We start from the raw sequence: 22,558 nt of genomic DNA on the forward strand, positions 1-22,558 counted from the left end.
CTAGTCTCATTTTTTGTTCATTCAATGAAAAAACTTAATTTTATGAATAAAATTTCTCGAAATGCGCTTAAGACCTTGACAGTACGACAATCTATATTTACTAAACTGAGAAAAAATTGCCAACGCTGTTAAGGAGGTTGAGGTTGGACATGGGTGGTGGCCGGAACCAGCAAAACTGATCCACTAGCACGGCGAATACAAGACCTTTTTTTTGTGACACTATCAATGGGTTCGAGTTGACTATTCGGTTTCCGTCTCTGAGCCGATTCTAGCGACTTGCTTGATCCGCAATAAATCTCCCAAAATGCTAATTAACATTTTTAGATTCTAATATTTTGTTATAAGCTTTTGAGACTGTACACATGAGATTTTAAACGACCAAAGCTATCTCGCTAATTAACATTATTATAGATTCTAGTTATTTTTTATATTAAGATTTTTGTATAAAGGAAAAAAGTAACATATGAAATAAGAAAATATATGGATTTTGGAAAATATTTCTGAATCTTATTATATAAAATATGGTTTTCAAAATTAATAACTCATAGGATTGTGCCACGTGTCAAATTTATTGATCAGATATTGACATGTGTCAGAAGAGATTTAACTTTTGTTTTTCTTAGAAAAATAGAAAAACAAAAAATGAAACAAATCTAAATATACTAATTTATATGTCCATATATAAAATAAAATAATAATTTTTTTTCCTAAATGAAAAAGAAAAATTAACAAATTTAGTTATCAATGTGTTATTGGTCATTTCAATTTAGCATGTAATTTTAAAAAAAAAAATCATTTACGATGGATAATAATACTAATTAAAAAGGCCCTTAAAGTTTAAAATAACAATATAATTTATTTAACATTAATTTAAGAGCCCCTTAATTTAATTGGCTATAAAAAAACAAAAAAGCGAAACAAGTCTACATATACTAACTTATATGTCTATATCTAAAAGAACAAAAATTATTAACAAAAAGGAAAATTAACAAAATTCTTTTTACATTTGTTTTGGTCAATTAAATTAGCATGTAATTTATTTTTAAAAATTATTTAGTATAGATAATTATACTAATCAAAAAGCCCAGAAGTTTAAAATAACAATATAATTTATTTAACATTAATTTAATTGGATAATATTGTATTTATCTTTGTACTATAGTGTTTTTATTCGTTAAATCAAACCATAAAAACAAAAATGAAAAACTTAATGAGGTTATAATAATAATGTTATGAATACTTATGTTTTATTCTAAGAATTTTAACACATCATGTGATGGAGAAACTTGCATCCTTTCATGTGGTACAGCAAGCTTATACTTATATTTTATTCTAAAAAATTTAACGCATGTAGTCGTAAGTGAAAACATAACATTTTTGAAATAAATAGCTTATAATATTTGAGTTTTCAATTACTTAATGAGAGTTAGTTTATTTTTTACTCATTTCAAATTATTTTGTATGAGGTAAAATAAACTTACGAGATTATGATATACAAAAATAATAATTTAAACAATGTTTGTTTTCCAAATTATTTTGTGGATTTCTATATTTTTTTATTAATGTTAATTGTTAATTATTTTGAATACTAAGTAATATTTATATTTGATCTGATATAAATATTATTTTGATATGAAATTGTTATCACTTAAGATGAAATGTGTAGAATTAAAATGAGTTTATTGTGATGAAATGGATTGTTAAAGTGTATTGCAAAATTGAATGTGCAAGATAGAATTTTTCTTTTTCATAAATACTAAATTAATAACTATTTAGAATTCAAATATTATCAATAAGTGAATGTGTAGAATTAAAATGTATGATAAAGTAGAATGCATAAGACTGAATTTTTTTTAAAACTAAAAATATCAAATTAAACTAGATTTTAACCTGCGGTACACCGCGAGAACAATTTATTTTTTAAAGCTAGTGTACATAAAAGTTTGGAAATTGTATCTATCTATAAAATAAATATTTTATAGTTTACAATTGTTATTAAGGGCCTGACTGGTTTAAACGCAGCGGGTGCGGTTGCGGTTGCGGGAGTTTGCAGAAATGGGCGATTGCGGTTTCAAGCTTTATCAAGCGTTTTGAACGACTGATTGAGCGTTTGATAATGGGTGCGTTTGCGGAAGTTTTATGACTGGTAAACCAGCGGGTGCGATAGTAATTAAATAAAAAATAACCAAAATAAATATAATATATTACTATTAAAATAAATAAAAATATAATATATTAGAAAATTGATTTTTTGACCAAATAAAAATAGAATATATCATCTCGTCCGACCAAATGATTTTCTAATCGAGAAAACAAATCGAAACATGTATTCAATCAAAAAACTCAAAAGAATACAAAATAAAATAAAAACAACGATGCCATGAAATAGTTAAAAAATTACACTAGCTAATGAGTGAATAAAAGGATAGATGATACTTATGTTTGATTCTTGATTTTTATTTTCATCGGATGCCATAATTGAGAGAATAGAGTTACAATATATTGATTAGGGTTTTCTAATAAAAATAAGATATATAAAAGATTAGATTATTTTAATTATAGTGATTAGGGTTTGGGTGTAAGCCACAGTTATTTTAATTAATTAAAAAAGATTTTTTATTTTTAACCTAACCGCTACCGCCCGCAACCGCAAACGCTTGCGGGAAGGAGCTTTTGAAAACTGGCGATTTCGAGCGGTCCAAAGCGATATCTAGCGATTTCTATGATTGGTTCCAATCGCTAACAACCGCTACCAATCGTAAACGCTGCGTTTGCGGGTGGTAACGTCCTGCCAAACCTGTCCCGCCAACCCGTTCCGTAAAAAAAGCAATTTATTTTATTAATGTTGATTTTATTTATGATATGTTTATGAATTATTGTCTAAATATTTTGTAATTTTGTATTAATTAAATGCTATCAAATATCTCTGCGGTTTGATGATTATAATCGAATTATTATAGTCATGGAGAAAATCAATATCAAAAATGATAATTTTGTAGTAATTAAATGATATTAAAATCTAGTGGCAATCATTGTAAATAAGTCTTAACTACAGGATTTATCTCACAAAATGACTGCAAAAATGTATATGTAGATATCAAAATTTTTATAGATTACTATTTTACTACTCAAAATTAAAATACTATCGATTAAAATTTAAATGTATATATTACACCTGCCTGTTTAGGCGGGCCTTATCTATGTTACAATTAAAGTGTATATATTATAAACTTATATATTTAAGTGTTACAATTTAAATGTATATTTCTATCGATTAAAATTTAAATGTGTATATTATACCACATATTAATCCTCAACGATGGTTTGTTCTCAATGTTACAATTTTGGGGAATATTATTTTCATTTTGCAATTTTGTATTCTGGTTAATAGAACTTGATTAATCTGATGAAATGTGACATTTATAGATAAAAAAAAGAAGAAGTTTGCACAAATAGAAACTCTAAAACAGAGAGCTGAAAACATGTGTGACATAATAAAAGAAATTTCTTCTAGCCATCTCACTGATTAACATTTAGTTTACATTTTTAAATTCTAATAAATTTCTATATTAAAATATTGATGAAAAGAAAAAATATATAAAAAAGAGTAATGTAAAATTTTTAATAAATAAAATATGAAAAAAACAAAGAATGCAATTTTTTGTTAAGAATGTAAAGAATGTAAAACGATTAGACATCTCACGAATTAACATCTTTTAGCTATTACGTTAGGTTAATTTTTTTAATTCTAATAATTTCTATATTAATGAAAAGGAAAAAAGCAATATATAGAAAAAAATAAATGGAAAGCTTTTTCAAAGAAAATATATGGAAAACAAAAAATGTAAAATTTTGTTAGTAGGAAATGTAAAATTTTGATAGTAGTACATATAAAATAATATCATTAGAAATTAAGATATTCATAAAATAGAAAAAATATATAACATTACAAAGAACATTTGGAAAAAGAAAAATGTAAGATTTTTTAGAATATATATGAAATAATATCATCATTAGTCTCACTAAATTTGTCAATATTCTCTTTTAATCACAATTAGGGGTGGGCGTTTTTCTTTGATTTAGAGTTAAATTGACTTGGTTAGATAAGGAAAAATACGACTAAATAACAAATAAATAATATTCAACTAACAACACCAAGAAAATAGTTTAATGATGGTCGAATAAACTGTTAGTTAAAATAAAAATAAAAACATCTATTTAGAAGCAAAAAGGAAATCTAAAAGTTTCTAAATGTTGAAGTAGTGATTTATGTATAAATAGTCTTCTAAAAGTGATAATGCAACAAAGATACTTGACAGATCAAATAAAGAGCTCATTGAATTACGAGGGCATTGAAACCTTTAATCTCATGTATAATCTTTGAATCAACAACTCAAACTAAAATTCGAAGCTATAAGCTCCTGAAACTTTCCACGTAGATTTTAAACACCCGATCTCGATTTTCCATCTCACTCATTAACATTTTTAAAATTATGAAAATTTTATATATTAAAAGTATTGCAAAACAAGAAAAAAAATACATGGGATAATTAACAATTTCAATTCAGATTAAGTAACATTTAGAAATTCTAATAATTTCTTTACTAAGAAAGATTAAAAGGAAAAAAGAACAATTCATATGTAAAGAAAAGAAATGTAAACATTTTGAAAATAGCATATGGACATAAGATAGTGATCGCATATATGGAAATTAAATTGAGTTGATTTTCAATCATCATGTTTAATACATTTGGGGTTGTGAGCTATTATGATTTGGTTTTGTTGTCAAAGATAATCATATGAATATTCTTTAAGACATTTAGATTTTGGTACATATCTAAATTAAAAATATAGATTTACATTTGAAGATGAGATACTCAATATTTACCACTTTATCAAGGTTGTTAACATCGTTTTAAAAAATCAAGGGTATAAGCTTTCAAGGTTGTTCATGTGGAATTTTAAATGACTAATCGCAGTTAGACATCTGGCTAATTAAAATTTTGTAAAAGGGAAACAAAGTCGAATCTATAAGCTTTTGATGCAGTGAAACATGGATAGACTGCGACAAGCGAGATAGATAAAGAGAGAGAGCTATTGTCGTGAGGGAAAAGATGTCTGATTGTGACACTATAAGATAAACTTGAATATGTTCAGATAGGAAAAAGAAAAATAAAAAAACAGTTGTGACATGACATTTTTAAGGCAATGTTTGGTTCATATGTAGTGACATATAGAGAGCGAGCCATTGTCGTGAGGGAAAAGATGTCTGATTGTGACACCATAAGACAAACTTGGATTATAGGATAGGGACAAGAAAATTGATAATACATCTGACATGATGTCTTAAAGGAAAAGTTTGGTTCGTATGTAGCTGGAATTTGATGGCGAGATTTTTGATATTACTATCTTGTGATTGAATGGTGAGGAGTAATCTCGAGATGTAGAACTAAGTTATGGTAGTAGGACATCGAATTTTGAGTTCAAAATAATGTTGTTTAAGGTAGTTAATTAATAGGCTATGGAGCTATGTTTGGGTAAGGTTGGTCACTTAAATTGTTTTGCCCTATTTTAAACAATTGTTTTACATAGAAGGAAGAAAGTGAGGAAGAGGAAAAATAAGAAAGAAAGCGAGGAAGAGGAAGAAGAAGAATAAAACGAAGAAGCTTAGCTAACGTTGAAAGTAACGATGACAACGGTCATGAAAAACTTATAATGTAGATAACAAGAAGAAAGACAAGAGTAAGAAAATGATGAATGTGAAGAGAAATATGAAGATGTAGATGTTGGCGGCCAACTAAATATGCGAAAAATTGATTCATGAGTTTTTCTACAAGATTTGATTCTTAAATATTGATTTTTTATTTTTTTTTATATCTTGAGTCATCATAGCAGGATAAACAAGAACATCCATGTAATAATATTAGTGATGATCTTCTGCATATTTCAAAAAAGACTGAAAAAACTCGAATTTAGATATAAAACTTAGGGAAAGTCAGACAACTGCATTTGACTCTCTGAAAGAAGTTCGATGCAATGAGAAAGAGACTGGATGTAAATAAGTGAGAACTTGAGTAATGAGAAGTAAAAGAAAAGCTCTCAAACCTGATTTCAATATTGGTGGAAAACTAAGGCTAAACTATTAAGTTCTTTCTCTCTTAGATTTACTAACTTCTTTTGTTAAGCTAAATTGTTAAGCTCTCTATCTCTAACATTTACTTTTTATATCTATGTTATAATTTTTCAAATGTGTATTTGAAATGAAATTTGTTTTTTCATAGTAATTTAAAACTTTTAAAAAAAACATTATAATTTTTAAGATAATGTATATAATAATTATCCTTAATCAAATATAATTTTAACTAAAATATATATTAAAAAAAACATACGTAGATAACATTTTTTAGATTTTAAAAGTTTTCTATATTAAGATTTTGTTTTTTAAAGGAAAAAGTTAAGCATATGGAATTAAGAGAAATGTACAGAAAATTCCTTGATAAAATTTTCTATATACAAATATATAATATAAACAGATTAAAATTTAAAATTTTATTTTGAAAATTATTAAATTTATAAACGAAAATATATAAAATATGGGAAATTTACAACATTCCTCATTGTCTACTGTAACATTCTTAAATGTGAAATAAGCAACTTCATCATCTTCCCACCCATTGAGGGAAAATGGCCAACGATCTGAGAATATCTCAAGAAGAGCATTATGTAGGAGGTCTCTCCAATGCTTGTATTTGAGATACCGAGCTCCCGGATGTGGTAAGAAAATTTTGTTTTTGATAGTATCTATTGCCACCATAAACAATTCCAAATCATTGGAAAATAGAGAGTAGAGATTATCTTCCGATGTGTGTTCCTCCTCAGTAAAACTTTCTAGAGCAAGCCTTTTCTGACACTTGGTTGTCAAAGAGTTTTTTTTTTAAAATTCCCAATCCCAACCTTCCTTTGAAAGAAACAACATTTTGGGAGGATTACTACTCCCTTGCCCCAAACCAAAACGGCCACAAACTAGAGATTTTGTAGCAAATGAATTCATCTTTGAAAGAAAGAGAAATTTCTTGAAAGAATGAAGACTTTGAAAAAGTGTTTGCAGGAGAGATTGAAAGAGTTTGAAAAAGTGTTTGCAAAAGAGATTGAAGCTTCAAGATTATATTTAAAGAGATATGAAGGTAATTTAAAGAGAGAAGAGTTCACAGATCTCCTAGAATTTACTCGATACATGACAAATACCCAAATTCTCTTTTTTTTCTGTTTCCTGAGACTTTTCCTTGAATCCTCTTCCCTCCTACCAAATATCTGGAAATTTGGAAATTTTTCTGAATTTAATATAATCAAATGTAAATGTTTTGATTCACAACAATATCGATTTAATTTCACACGTATCGTTATGTTCTCGAGAACTATAATTTGTTGCTTCTAACAATAGAATCATTAAGGACAACTTCTATCTTTCAGAGTTGTTTATGACATTTAACATATCACAACAACTTTAAAATCTTAGTTAAAAGTTAAAACTCACATCATACCTAATACTTAGCTGAATATCTCCTACAAATTTTAATATTTAATATATATTAACAATTAGAAAACAATGATTTCAGTACACAAGAAATGAGATTTCTCACAAACTTAAGCAGCCTAACAAAAGAATAAGTTCAAAAACTTAAGAAAGTAATGCAGATAATATTAGAACATAGGAAAATTCTCATTTATGGTCAAGAATTCCAGTTATTGATAGAGCTAATAACAACCATTTCTAACCTAGATCAACAATATCAACAATTTAGGTTTAATATCAATAACTATGAACATTACTAGAGATTTGTAGAGGTAACCTAGCAAATTGAGATCGGTAAAAAATTTGATTACCAAAGTTAGAGTTCGCCCGTTAATTTATCTAAAACAGAACAATAACAATAATCGTACGGTATGAGACAGAGTAGATAACAATAAGCTTCCAGAGAATCATGAATGTTTTAGAGATTTGTGTAGAAAGTATCAATACAATATGGTCTCTGAAACGTTACGATGACTGCAGCTGCAGAGAAGATTGAGACGACATGGTTCGCTCATAACTTTGGATGGAACTTGACAAAAAAAAAGATATGAGCCTCTTTCAGGAACGAAAGGTTATAAATATACAAGATTCAATATTCAGTTGCGAGAATTTCGTTGTATGGCGTATGGGAAGTTAGAATAAAAATAGGAATGTGCGAAATTGTAGGGAAAATCAAAACAAAAATATTGAAACGTCGTCGTTTGAGATGAGGGAAAGAGAAAAAAAAAAAAAACCCGCTTCGTCGTCGTTATGTTTTTGACTAGAAAAGTGTAGAAAGAGGGGAGGAGAGGAGAGACGAACCTGATTTTGAGTGTTTCTTGTTGATATTTTGTTTTCCATAGAAAAAAGGCTTTGAGAAGATTCACAATTTTAGAGTCTACACGTTACTTGCCTCAGATAACATCTTCAGTCTTTGAACCAACTGTTTTTGGAGAATTTATCCCTGAATATAGTATTTCTTTTATTGAAAACAAAAAGTAAAGAAAATGTATAACGTACGAGACTTAAAAACAAAAAATGGTTTAATATAAATTATCATAAATGACTTTAACGAAACGTAATTATCTTCCATTTTCTTATTTCCTGCCGGATTCCCAAAACGAACACCTTAAGTGTGTTGGCCTTTGATGCCATTGTTGTTTTGAATAAAAGTGAATGAAATGCGAGAAGAAAGGGTTGAAAGTTAAGAGAATGGTATAATGTGAAGGGAGTGAGAGAACCCTTGCCATGTTTATAGAGACTGAGTCCTCCATGGGTAATCTTCGTCAAAGTTGTGATGTAAGAACTCTTCAAGAGTTTTTGTGCAAAGTTTCTTCTTTCGTGTTCTGATGAAGAACACACACAAAGCCTTTTACAGAGAGTTGAACGGACTCGTTTTGGTGTTTTTCTTTTTCTTTTTTTAGTCTCATCCCTTAAGATTCAAGATTTTAAATGTAGAAAAGGATTTATTTAGGTGAGATTTATTTTTGGTAATAGAAGATTTTATTAGATCATTTATGATGTACCTTTGGAAAACATATTGTAGAGAAAATAAATCTTGAATATTGTCTTGTTTCATATAAATACACCATGTGTCATGTGATGATATAATAGTAGCAAACTGTATAATATATAACTATTTGACATTTTTTCTTAAGTTCTTAATTTTAAAATATTTTATATCAGCATTACCAATATGTTAAAATCGTATTTACTAGAAGAGCCCATCATAGTCAACATAGATAATCTGAGTTCAGATTAAAGAGATGAAAAATAAAATCGTGTTTATATATCAACCTTACGTGTACAGACAACAAATCTTTGTTTGGAAAGCATATAATTCAATATCTATATTATCAGTAACGATGTTGAATCTCATACCTAGAAATTGAGAAGAAAATTGTATCATATCGGAGCATGTTTTTCACACATCATGTAGAACTCATTATCCTCATAGGAAAAAAAAATCAAACCGAGTAAATAACAGAACTGATTGGAATTGGACTGAACCGTTCCTAGAATATGAGAGAACATAAGCGAAAGCGATGCTAAAATTTTTCCTCAATTCATATAAAAAAAAATTAGAAAAGAAAATAACCACAATCATTCTAACTAAACAAAAACATAAAGTAAAAATCAAAAGACTAAATTTAAAACGTAATTGTTCTTCCTTTCGCTGTTAAAAAATCATTACCCAAGCTTTCAAAGTTCACATCTTTAACCAACTCCCTTTTCATAGACAAAATAGCCAAGTCACTTAATCTCTCATGTGACATATTTGAGCGAAGAAAAGATTTTATCAACTTCAATTTTGAAAAACTTCTTTCAGCAGATACAATTGACACCGGAATTGTCAACAGTATTTGATAAGCAATCTATGAATTCGGACAATATTCCTTGACATTCTTCAAAAAATCTAGCACTTGAATAGGTCTCTTAAAACTTTCAAAACTTTCAGCTCAAAATAGAGATCATTACTAACAATATCAGAATGATTTCCAAAGGTTAGAGAAGCTTCAAGATTGGTACAAGGTGCCATCAAACTATATTTTCTCGCCCTGACTGCAATTTCTTCAAATCAAATAAAAAGCCAAATATTTGTCCATACCTCTGAGTGGAGAGCTTGATCCATAATTTGAATATAGTGGTCAATTCTAAAGCTCTCCTCTAGTGACAATACTACACTTCCTTCACCCTTCTCAGATTTTTCACCATAATGTCTTTTTCTTCTAATGATCTACTTTGCTTTTTTGGGAAATACAACCTCAATCTCCACAGAATCTGCTACTTTTTAGCTTCCAACTTTGCTTTCTCAAAACATGTATCTCTGTACTTTTGAAATTAAGAAACTATCCCCTTCAACTAAGAGATAACATGATTGTCTTACTAACAATGTTCACAACTGAAAGAAAATTGTACCTAATAACCATAGAAACCAAGAACTCAAAACTTCCAATTTAGTGTGTTTAACTTGTCGCAAGACACTCATCATCACTTTTCTCTTTTAGATCATCACTATTCTCAGCTATGTAAACTAAAGCTTCCATAATTTTAGGAGCTTGAAATCGTATTGCCAACATGACTCTCCCATCGAGTATGTGATAATGGCTTGAGTGTTAGGCCTCTCACCTTATCTTCAAATATTTTCCACCGCTTAACTGAAGATGCAAAAGATAGTATGTGCGCTGAATAATTCCGAAAACGAAATTGCCTTTGAAGAAGTGGTTGTCATATCACAAAGAGCAAGATTAAGACTATGACAACCACAAGATGTATAAAATGCTCTTGGATTCATCTCGAGTAATCGTTTCTATACTCCTTTATGCTTCTCTTTATATTAGAGCCGTTGTCATAACCTTGCCCCCAAACATCATCAACTTTCAAGTCAAAAGTAGCCAACACATCAAGAAGCTCACCTAGAAGTCCTTCGCCAGATGTATCATCAACTTTCAAGAAAGTTAAAAAAAATTCTACTATATTAGTTGAAGTGGCTCAAACATCTACACACCGGGTGACAACAGTCATTTGTTCATGATGGCTAATATCTGGAGTGCAGTCAATAATAACAGAATAGTACCTTGCACCTTGAATTTTCTTGATTATCATAGCCTTGATCTCATTAGCTAACAAAGCTGTCAACTCATTCTGAATTTTATTGATGAGATAATGAAAACGAGTTGCACGAGTTTTAAATCTTCTAAGATGCTCTATCATTACAGGATCAAAATCAGCAAGAATCTCAATAAAGCTTAAAAAATTCCCATTACCATCTTCTCCAATCTTCCCACTACTTCCACAAAATGCTAGATTTTGTCTCGCTAGTGTCTTTACCACAAACATTATCCTAAGCAACACTTGTCTCCAGTGAATTCTATCTTTATTAAGTTCATCTTGAGCATATTTATCAATAGTCTGATTTTTCTACAGTCTGAGTTCTAATTCAGTCAACTGACTCATGCATACAATATGTTTGTGACCAGATTCATGCTCTCTAAGCCTTGTCAAAAAATTTCCCAATCACTGAATCAGGTAGATGCTAGATGACCATTATCACGCTTATTGAACAACTTACAACAAAAGCAGAAGATTTTGTTCAATGACTTTGAGTACATTAGCCAACGTCAATCTTGTTTACTCTCATTACCCATTTCTCTTGTGTAATAGAAATGTGAGAATCTAAACACCATCCCTTGGAAATTTATAACCAATTGGCACTCTTTTTCTTGGACTTTGTACAACCATAAAATCTCTCCATTCATTCCTACCTTTTTTAATAGTTGTCCAGTTTCGAGGATCATACATATCCAAAAATCCGTCATGCTCCTTGAGATCATCTTTTTCACATTCATTCTTATTTACATCTTATTTTTTATTCAAAACCTATTCATTCACGGCTTTACATTCTCTGCCTCAGGAACCGTTTATTCTTTGTTTTACTCACTCATATTCTCTTGTTCAGGAATTTCTTCTTCTCTGTTATACTCATTTATATTTTCATCCACTCCATCATCTTTTGAATGTTGTTTAGCACTGTTTTCTGCATATTTATCAAGAGTTTTAGGTATTTTGAAATACCTGAATAAAGCATTCTCTTGAGATTTCACTAGTTCTTCATCTTTTTTCTCTTTTTCTTTTTTTATCTTTACCACAAGGTTCCTTTCATATGTTTTTCGGCGGCTTCTCTCTGAAATTTACAAATTACTTTTAAATTAGTTAACTTAATTTGGACAATTATATTATGTAGTATAGAATATACTAATAGATAATCTAGCGAACACACACAATATATATATATATATGAATGTATTTGTTTACAAGACTCTAGTTTCACACTTTCGACTAATTTCACTTTCAATTCAATACTCTAAATAGAAACAAAATCTAAATATCAGATTAAACAAGTCAACAACATTATTATAAACCAAATACTTACCAATTGATTAAAAATACCAGAATATCGTCAACTGAATTTTGAAATCAGCGATGATTAAGAAACTACTTTAAAAGGCGACGAATAAAGAAGACGATTTCAAGAAGTTATTGTCAAAAATAAAAAACTGTTGGATGTGTATTATTGTTTATTGTCCTAATTTTCTATTAAACATTTAACTAATAAAAAAATCCCTTAATCATAAAAATAAACAAATTGTGAACACACACATATATAACACAATTATAATTATTTATTATAACAAATGTATTTGATGCAACAACCAACTTAAATAAACTTAGTTTTAAACTAGAGAGAGATAAATAATTGTACCATTAAATCCAAACACTTGGTTATTTTTAGATATAATACTATCTTAATATTAACTATGAAAATAATTCTAAACCCTATGAATTAGATATAGTTAATATTGTTCCTTAAAAATAATTGATCCATAGTGTTTTCAAATTCAAACATAAGAGCATCTCGAAGAGATACTCTATTCCCTCAAATATAAAATTTTATGTTCTTCAAGAGATACTCTAATATTTCATAATTTACAGTTGAGTATCACTTTTCAATATTCTAAATTTGAAATTTCATCTTTTTATTTGCATTTGAGTCCTTAAAATTATATGTTTCATAAATAATCTTATAAATTATTTTGTTTATCATTTAGTCCTTAAATTTTTATATATTCAAAGTATTTAACATAAACCTTATAAATTTAATTTTTACATATAAAATTAAATATATACCTTTCAAATAAAAATAAAATATTAATATTTAAAAGTATAAGATAGAATTAAAAACAAATATTACACAACAAACTATTATATTAAAAATTTAATACAAAATCAAGCAACACAATGATAATAAAATTACATGGATGCATATTCTCCACTTGGGTGATGCAGCTCTTTAGATTTCTAACAACATATGTAATGCTACCATCCTACTCTATAAAGATCTGAAGCTTTTGATTTCCCAACCTTCCAGTTTTTTTCGTGGTAGCTTTTACTTATTTTTTCCCAGATTGGTTATTACTACCAATTGGATCTTGTGATATTTCTAAATATACACAACATAACAACTCATCTTCATATTGATTGAATGATGAGCCTCTACTTTTTTTCATATTTTTTAATTAGAAAAAGAGTTGGTTGAATTGTGATATATATATACTTTGGAAGTCTATTATTTATACACGATAATAGAAAACTTTAGATGAAATGAATGGCCCCAAAAATTCTTGTAGATTTTCTTATCTAAACTTTTGGATATGATTCAATCCAACGGTTGGTAACAAATGAGATCCAATGAGTGGTGTAGATAAAATTTGCAGGATTTTCTTATCTAATATCTAGGATAAGTTATAGTTTGGAGAGAATTTGGTTGATGACAAGTGCAATCTAATGAATGACATAGATTAAATTTTTACGATTTTCTTATCATTTTGAATAGTGTTATCTTATATCTATACAAATACACATATAGACGATAGACAAACATCACAACATCACCACTAAAATAAAAATGAATTTAAATAATGGAGATCCATCTTTTCATTCATCTTCCTCTTCCGATTCATTTGGTTTGATGAATGGTTGGTAGATGACAATGCAGCAATGGGGAGGGAAAATCAAATTGCGGTCAATTTATTAGTTTACAACAATCGGCTTATTCACCAACTCACTCGAAATAGCAATCACGTAAGTCATCGAGGCTCTATTCTTGGTCACGCAGTAATACACCCTGATAAAGAAACTGCTCATCATAATTTGTTCAATGATTATTTTTTCTGATAATCTTTTGTATGGTGAAAGAGAGTTCCATCGTCGGTTCTGAATGTCACAAAGGTTATTTCTTCATATTGTTGATGTTGTTAAACAACTTGACAACTACTTTAATCAACTTTGGCAGTTTCTCGGTCGTAGTGGATCTCCCACAATTATTCTTGAAGCTATTGCTTATTACGATCTATGGATATGACATGCCTATTTTGGTATGCCAATCAACAGTAATAACATCAATGTTTTGAAGGAATCCAATTTATTTTCGAAGCTTTCTCAATGTATTGCTCCTCCTGCTAATTACATTATTCAAGGAAAGAAATATAATATGGGTTATTATTTAGATGATGGTATTTATCCGAAATGGTAACCTATTGTTCAAACTATAAGTAATCCCCAAAGTCCAAAGAAAAAAATGTTTGCAGCAAAGCAAGAAGCATGCCGAAAAGATGTTGAGCGAGTCTTTCGAGTTCTACAATCTAAGTTTGCTATCATTGCAAGATCATCTAATTGTTGGAAGAAATGAGTATTGCATGATATAATGTCAACTTGCATTATAATGCATAACATGATTATTGAGGATGAATGTGATATCAACACACTGATTAGAGAAGAAAGATCATCGCCGAAAGTGACTGTTGAAATGACAGTAAATGAAAACATTCAATTTCAACCATTTTTGGCGGTAATCTACAGATTAAAAATAAAGATACTCATCTAGCTCTTCGTAATGCATTGATTGATCATATATGGGAGCATATGAAAGCATTATGGTAATAATTTTATTGAGTAATTTATAATTATATGTTAATTTATGTATTTATTAATTTTTATTATAAATGTATTGTTTTGTTAATTAAGATTATGTGTAATATTTTAATGTATGTTTTAGAGTTATTTATAAAATTTATATGGTTTTAAAATTATTATGAACAATATAAGGACTATAATGCAAAATACACATTTTAAAAACTTCATATTTGTATTATACTCTTGGAAGACAAACTACTCATACTTTATATTTGAAGTTTGCATACTCTATATATGAAGTATTTTTTGGAGTTTCTCTAAGTTTATACCAATATAACATAAAAAAAATTTGTTGGAAACCAATACACTTTTAGCTTAAATTCATAGTATATTTTTAGTTTGGATAGGTGGGAGTGGAAAATTCTCAGCTATAATCAATAAAAACATACATTGGAAGAAGATTTTGGAAGAGGAAAAATATATATTGCACAAGACTCAAAATTTCTCTAAGCTTAAGGACAAGTGCAGAACTATGGTGCATATGTGATTAGTAAGTTCTTTCACTATAATATCTCTACAAATATTTTGAAGTGGCAACATAGTAGTGTGAATAAATTTTCAGCAACAATCAATAAAAACATATATTGGAGGAAGATTTTGGAGACTGGAGAAGAATGTACATTCCACAAGGGTGATTCTTCTAAACTTAAGGACAAGTGAAGTAACATGGTGTATATGTGATTAGTAAGTCTTTTCACTATAATATCTTTAGAAACCTTTTAAAGTGACAACACATTAGTGTGAAGAAACTTTCAGCTACAATCAATAAACACATATGTTGGAGGCAAAATTTAGAGATGTGAAAAGGTATATTCCACCTTGTAATTCCTCTTAGCTTAAGGACAAGTGGAGAACCATGGTGCATAAGTGATTAATAAGTTTTTTCACTATAATATCTCTAGAAATATTTTGAAGTGGCAAAATAGTAGTGTGAATAAATTTTTAGCTACAATCAATAAAAACATACATTAGAGGAAGATTTTGAAGACTGGAGAAGGTACATTCCACATGATTCCTAATTATTTTGATGTGACAACACATTACTGTGAAGAAACTTTCAGCTACAATCAATAAAAACATACGTTGAAGGCAGATTTTGGAGATGGAAAAAGGTATATTTCAGAAGACTTATAATTCCTTTGAGTTTAAGGACAAGTGGAGAAACATGGTGCATATGTGATAAATCACTATAATATCTTTAGAAATCTTTTGAAATGGCAACACGGTAGTGTGAAGAAAATAGGAGACTTTAATGATAGTCCTTCCTTGTAATCGTAGTTTTGTATTCTTGCATGTAGAATTTTCTTATAACAATACTTTCTTTTTAACAAGCTATTATTAGTTTATTAAATAAATCTTTTTTATGCATGAAAAAACAAATTTTGTGTTGTTACCAAAATTGTTTTCTTATTTATGTGGACTCCAAGAGCTCATCGATAAGTTTGGATGGTTAATAATCATAAATATGACCATTTTTTATAATGTCGTCATTTTCAAGATATTAATGATATCTTGATTATTATTGAAGGTCCATACACAAGTCGAGTAGAACATTGACGAACATGAATTAAGAAAATTTTTCTTTGGTCTTTTGTGGAGTATGAAATTTGTGATACCTACATCGTGTGAAGTTGATTACATGTCTTATTCAATAGCACATGTTAGCATGAAAATATATATGTTTTTACACAATCATGAAAGATTGTTGTTTAACAAATACTAATATAAAATATAGACATATGATTTTGGTTTCTTCCAATATGGTTTTGCCGAGCTTAAGATTAATTACATTTGTTGTCAGTATTATACTAACCAATGTATCGTGTCTAAATTCATAAGCGAACTTTAAATTTGATAATCAAATTAGTTACCGATCTAAATTTGCTAGGTTATCCCTATAAATCTCAAGTATTGATAATAGTTATTAATATTAAACCGAAATTACTGATATTTTTGATCTAGGTTAGAAATAGTTGGTATTAGCTCCATCAATAGCTGATATTCTTGACCATAAATTAGAATTTTCCTAGGTTCTAATATAATCTACATTACTTTTATTAAGTTTTCAGACTTATTCTTTTGTTAGGGTGTTTTAGTTTTTGAGTAATGTAATTTATTGTGTATTAAATTGTTTTACAATTATTAACATACTAGTATTATACCCGGTGCTATGCACCGATAAAAAGGAGGAGAGGATGGGGAATATATATTATTTCTTGTATTTGCGGATTTGGTTTTTTCACTTGATATACCGAGAGAATTGTAGTATGCAGACAAAATTAATAGTCGTCCATCTATTTGTAGAGATGATTGTGAAAACAATGATTCAAGTCTAGTCATAAAGAGAAAAAAACATAAACTTTTAGCTTTTGTACATCTATTTGTAAACGATGCTGAATATCACAAAAAAGAAGGTTTAGCTAACTAATAATTTTTGCTTCAATGGATTGTATATAGAAGATGATTATAGTCAAGCTTTGGAAAACATTATCACAATAGAATATTATGGCTTGCGTGACGACGATTTTGGAAGCTGCTTTGTTGCCATCTTTGCCCGCTAAAGAACTTCAAGGCATCGGCCGCTCTCCTCATCCTTCTCATCAAAGTCAGTTCCTTTTCTACTCTCATTCTTTAATTATTATCCTCTTCGTCTTTCAATTAAAATTTTTGAGAACAACAATGCCCAATTAGGAAAAGCCAATTTCATCTTCTAGGATTTTGCTTTGTGTTATTTTATATTACTTGTGAATAATTATTAGTTGGAAGTCTTGTTTAGTGTAGAAAAGCAATGACTTCTTTTAGTAATGATAGTTTGGAAGTTGTGTTTGTTTATGTGTTGGAAAATATCATTAAGATAGCTCTTATGCATTTTAATGTTGAACTTGACTTATCTGTTTATGTGATATGTCATAGATTACTGCTATATATAAAAATATATAGCGAATCAAAAAATAATATAGATATGAGAAATCAAAAAATAACACAGGTTCAGTAAAACACATAAAAACGGTTCTTAAATAAGTTTATTGGGCTTATTGGGCTGTGGAAGATACCCTAGCTAGGGGTTCTGAACAAAATCTTGAGATACAGTGTACTCAAGGTGGCGATTCAATCCCTTCTGATTGGGAGAATCTCGTTGATGAGGAGGTGGAACATGAGAAAGAAATCACTGAGGAGGATTTCCGATTAATGAAGGAACTCGAAAAGGAGATGATCCTAGATGGATTCCTTGATAACGATGACTTGCTTCGAGAAGAAATGTTGGCAGGTGAAATTGAGGGTTTAATCATTGATGATGATAGCCAAGAGATGACAATCTCTGAGCAAGATGTTCCTATCTCTCACCGGATAGAGGAAATTCCGGCGACTTCCCAATCCCCATCAAACAAACGCAATCGATCACCTAGCCGGGAAAGGAAAGTTTAAAGAAGCAGTAGGATTGGTGGGCCAGAGAATGGGGAGACATGCCCATTAGGGCAAAAAGGGGTAGCTGCATCAAACAAAAATGAGTTCAAAAAGGCTATTATTCCCCAAAGCCCAAAAACGTTCGTGGCAGCCTCCAGAAAATTAAAGTTGTTTGGTGGAAAGATCTCGCCTAAAAAGAGATCGACTCCGACGGTTTCTAGGACTCATGGAGCGGTTCCATCAAACACTGATACCAACATCCCTCAGAATGAGGTGGTTACAACAAAGAACAACAAGAACAATAAGAAAGACACAAAGACCTTGAAGCTTAAGGATGGTGTGGAGGAGTCCCGGATCTCCCCCGAGCCACCTACATGAGGACTTTAGCATGGAATTGTCAAGGGGCGGGAGCAAAAAAAACTCATCGTCGACTGGTTGAGATGAACCGGATGTACTCACCAGGTTTTTTTTTTTTATCGGAAACTAAGAATCAGAAAATGTATCTGCAAGATGTGCAAGTTGAGTTAGGTTTTGATAACCTCCAAACTGGGGAACCAGAGGGTTCTAGTGGTGGTTTAGCTTTATTGTATTCGAATGAATTTCCGGTTAAGTTTTTGTTGTTAGATGACCGGCTAATTGATATCGAAACTATTATTAATGGAAATCGGGTCTTTATGACATTTATCTTTGGAGATCACGTTGTCTCAAACCGTGAATATGTATGTGAAAGGTTGATGCGTATCGGAGTTTCTAGATCTGAGGCATGGTTTATTATTGGAGATTTTAATGAGATAACAGGAAACCATGAGAAAAGAGGAGGAAAAAAACGTTCTGAAGCTTCCTTTCTACCATTTCGTGCTATGATCCATTCGTGTGGACTTATTGATTTTCCCTTTCATGGAAATCAATTCTCATGGATTGGAAAACGGGAAAATGGTAAGATTAGATGTCGTTTGGACATAGCCATGGGAAATGAAGAATGGTATAATATTTTTTCCCACAGTAATGTGGAGTACTTAAAAATGTGGGGATCGGATCATAGGCCACTACTGCATCTATACAATCAACTCCGAGAAAGATCTCGAGAAAATTTATGTTTAACAAAAGATGGATTGGCAAACCCGGGCTCAAAGAAGCAGTTGTAGAAGGATGGAACGGAATTGGTGGTCAGGTAAATCGACCCATTATGAAAAAATCCAAAACTGTAAACGAGTAATCTCTATATGGAAGAAATCAACCCGAACAAATTCGGAGATACTTATTAAGAAACTCCATGATAAGATTGAGAAAAATTATGCTGACAATAATGCTTCCTTGGAAGATCTTCAGGACCTTAAAAAAATATTGGAAGACGCCTATACAGAAGAAGAGATATTTTTGTACCAAAAAAGTAGCCAAAATTGGCTGGCACTTGGAGATAAAAATACAAAATATTTTCATGCCTTAACGAAACAAAGAAGAGCAAAAAACAAGATTCTAGGCATCCTAGATAATCACGGGACTTGGGTTGATAATGAAGAAGGCATCGATAGAATTACGGTAGATTATTTCAAAAATTTGTTTTCATCCTCAAACTCGGAAGATCCCGCCTTTGCCCTTAGAAATATCTCTCCATCGGTTACTTTAGCCATGAATGAGAGTTTAGTAAGAAAAGTCACCGAAGCGGAAGTTAAGCGCGCTTTATTCTCTCTAAATCCGACAAAGGCCGGGACCAGATGGGATGACTGCTCTTTTCTTTCTACGGTTTTGGGAAGTAATAAATGGCGATCTTACCAACATGGTGAAGAATTTTTTTAGCTTCGGTATTTTTGATGGGAAGCTGAATGAAACCAATATTTGTCTTATCCCTATAGGCGAAAGACCGAGAGAAATGTCTGGCTTTTGTCCTATTAGCTTATGCAATGTAAGTTATAAGGTTATTTCAAAAATCTTGAGCTTGCGCCTCAAGAGGTTTCTTCCGGACTTAATCTCCGAGACACAATCTGCCTTCGTTGCAGGAAGATTAATTAAATATAATATTTTGATAGCTCAGGAGAACTTCCATGCACTTCGATCCAACCCGGCAAATCGGAAGAAGTTTATGGCACTAAAAACGGATATGAGCAAGGCTTAAGACATAATAGAATGGGGGTTCCTCCGAGCTTTGATGAAAAAGATGGGTTTCAACCATCGATGGGTAAATTGGATAATGCAATGCATTACCTCAGTTACATACCGCATCCTTATTAATGGCGATCCAAAAGGCCGCATTAAACCATATCGAGGCATTCGTCAAGGGGATCCAATTTCTCTGTACCTATTTATTATGTGTACGAAAGCGCTTATAGCTCACATTAGAAAGGCTGAGGGGTAAGGAAAAATTCAGGGTCTTCGAATTTCATGTGCAAGCCCACATGTCTCTCATCTTCTATTTGCTGATGATAGTTTTTTTTTCTGTCAGGCCAATGTCCAAAAGAGTAAAGAAGTTATTACATTATCCGCTCTTATGGTAAGGCATCTGGACAAGAAGTTAATTTATCTAAATCATCCATTATGTTTGGTAATGAGGTCCCACCCCCTGTTCGGCAAGAAATCAAAACAATTCTTGGAATTACACGTGAAGGAGGGATGGGGACATATTTAGGCCTTCTAGAGAAAATCCATGGGTCAAAAGCCCAAGTCTTCGCGTCTGTGAGAGATAGATTACAAACTCGAATGAATTCTTGGTCATCAAAATTCCTCTCAAAAGGGGGAAAAGAAGTCCTAATTAAATCACAAGCACAAGCTCTTCCGACATATGTAATGTCGTGTTTTCTATTGCCTAAAGCAATATGCTCCAAACTAACCAGTGCGATTGCCAACTTCTGGTGGAGTAATAAAGCTGAGAGTTGAGGAATACACTGGATAGCTTGGGACCAAATCTATAACCATCTATCAGATGGAGGGTTAGGATTTAGGTCTTTGGAAGATTTTAATCTTGCCATATTGGCGAAGTAATTATGGAGATTACTACGATTCCCGGAATCTCTACTTAGTCGGATCCTTAAAGGACGATACTTTCGATATTCTAGTCCGCTAGAGATCACTGTCTCTAACCGTCCGTCATATGGTTGGAGAAGCATGTTGGCTGGCAAAGACGTTCTCAAATATGGGATTCGTAGAACTATTGGCTTTGGGTTTGGAACATGCATTTGGACTGATCCTTGGATTCCAGATGCCCAGGCTCGCCCCGAAGGGAATTACTTTGGAGAGAGATCCATTGATATACGTCAATACTTTGATTGACTTTGGGACGAAGCAATGGAAAATGGAACGTCTTCGGGAACTATTTCCCCCGGAAGAAATTACCCTAATACTAGGGATAAAATCGAGCCTTAATGTCTCGAGTGATGGACATAATTGGACCATGACAAAGTCTGGCAATTACTCTGTCAAATCTGGATACGAGGCCGCGAGAGCTATTTCTCGTCCTGTTTGTGACCACCCTTCTCAGGAACCTAGTGTTACGACACTTAAGGCGCAAGCTTGGAAATTAAAAACTACGCAAAAACTAAAACACTTCGTGTGGCAATGTGTGTCAGGTTGTTTGGCTTCGTGTCAACGACTATCTCATCGTCATATTGGTAAAGATAAAGGATGTCCTAGATGTGGAGCAGAAGAAGAGACTATTAATCACTTGATTTTTGAATGTCCCCCAGCTAGACAAGTCTGGGCCCTCTCCAATATCCCATCATCCCCAACTTTGTTTCCTTCATCTTCACTTTACAATAATTTAGATTATTTGTATTGGCAGGGTAAAGAGGTGGGTGCAGATGAGGAAGGCCTAAGGACTTTTCCATGCATCATGTGGTATATTTGGAAGGCGCGAAACAAAAAGATTTTTGATTATTTGGGCGTACCACCTCAAGAAACTTTGGACTTAGCAATTCAAGAAGAAGGAGCATGGAGAAGAGCAAATCAGCGAGAAGATAGCCAGCCGGAGATGAACCCCAGAGTACAAGTGACGTCAATTCCAGCAAATATACCTGTTTGCTTTATTGACGGGTCATGGCATGAAGCGGAGGCTAATAAAGATAGGTTTATTGCAAG

The 22,558-nt window shown here is 31.0% G+C and overlaps 3 protein-coding genes, 3 long non-coding RNA genes, 2 other non-coding genes and 1 pseudogene across 11 annotated transcripts; 5 read left to right on the top strand and 4 right to left on the bottom strand.

Moving 5' to 3' along the window:
• Nucleotides 1–7,277: 7,277 nt before the first annotated feature.
• AT5G00520 lies at nt 7,278–8,122 on the bottom strand. The gene is made up of 2 exons (NR_144170.1): nt 7,885–8,122; nt 7,278–7,311 (listed from the first exon to the last, which is right to left on the bottom strand). It is a non-coding gene; the product is annotated as an uncharacterized misc_RNA (transcript).
• On the top strand, nt 8,075–8,536 carry AT5G05195. The gene has a single exon (NR_142817.1). It is a non-coding gene; the product is annotated as an other RNA (long non-coding RNA).
• A 1,781-nt stretch (nt 8,537–10,317) lies between these two features.
• Nucleotides 10,318–11,392, bottom strand: AT5G35475 (General transcription factor 2-related zinc finger protein; the record flags this gene model as incomplete). The annotated part of the gene is made up of 4 exons (NM_148031.4): nt 10,318–10,401; nt 10,631–10,686; nt 10,909–10,998; nt 11,137–11,392. The coding sequence occupies 4 exons, from the start codon at nt 11,390–11,392 to the stop codon at nt 10,318–10,320; spliced, it is 486 nt and encodes a 161-aa protein (NP_680336.4).
• Nucleotides 11,393–11,912: 520 nt separating this feature from the next.
• AT5G35480 (uncharacterized protein) lies at nt 11,913–13,662 on the bottom strand. 2 transcript variants are annotated; one of them, NM_001344106.1, is made up of 2 exons: nt 13,475–13,662; nt 11,913–12,236 (listed from the first exon to the last, which is right to left on the bottom strand). In NM_001344106.1, exon 1 carries the CDS (start codon nt 13,618–13,620, stop codon nt 13,504–13,506), a length of 117 nt encoding a protein of 38 aa, NP_001331310.1. In that variant the 5' UTR covers nt 13,621–13,662; the 3' UTR covers nt 11,913–12,236; nt 13,475–13,503. The 2 variants fall into 2 exon arrangements, with proteins under 2 accessions (NP_001331310.1, NP_198398.1); NM_122939.4 differs by lacking the exon at nt 11,913–12,236 and having other exon boundaries at nt 13,104–13,656.
• Nucleotides 13,663–13,882: 220 nt separating this feature from the next.
• Nucleotides 13,883–14,614, top strand: MRU1 (mto 1 responding up 1). Its single transcript, NM_001344107.1, has 2 exons — nt 13,883–14,194; nt 14,406–14,614. Exons 1-2 carry the CDS (start codon nt 14,111–14,113, stop codon nt 14,472–14,474), a joined length of 153 nt encoding a protein of 50 aa, NP_001318676.1. The 5' UTR covers nt 13,883–14,110; the 3' UTR covers nt 14,475–14,614.
• Nucleotides 14,615–15,288: 674 nt separating this feature from the next.
• AT5G00525 lies at nt 15,289–16,416 on the top strand. Of its 2 annotated transcripts, NR_144171.1 has the most exons (2): nt 15,289–15,769; nt 16,137–16,416. It is a non-coding gene; the product is annotated as an uncharacterized misc_RNA (transcript). The 2 variants fall into 2 exon arrangements; NR_144172.1 differs by having other exon boundaries at nt 15,393–16,290.
• Nucleotides 16,417–17,438: 1,022 nt separating this feature from the next.
• AT5G05205 lies at nt 17,439–17,927 on the top strand. Its single transcript, NR_142818.1, has one exon. It is a non-coding gene; the product is annotated as an other RNA (long non-coding RNA).
• On the bottom strand, nt 17,512–17,749 carry AT5G05215. The gene has a single exon (NR_142819.1). It is a non-coding gene; the product is annotated as an other RNA (long non-coding RNA).
• Nucleotides 17,928–18,930: 1,003 nt separating the features above from the next.
• Nucleotides 18,931–22,452, top strand: AT5G35495 (annotated as a pseudogene; the record flags this gene model as incomplete). The annotated part of the gene is made up of 1 exon: nt 18,931–22,452.
• Nucleotides 22,453–22,558: the final 106 nt, after the last annotated feature.

This window comes from Arabidopsis thaliana, chromosome 5 (genome assembly GCF_000001735.4).
Source record: "Arabidopsis thaliana chromosome 5, partial sequence".
NCBI classification, from domain to species: domain Eukaryota; kingdom Viridiplantae; phylum Streptophyta; class Magnoliopsida; order Brassicales; family Brassicaceae; genus Arabidopsis; species Arabidopsis thaliana.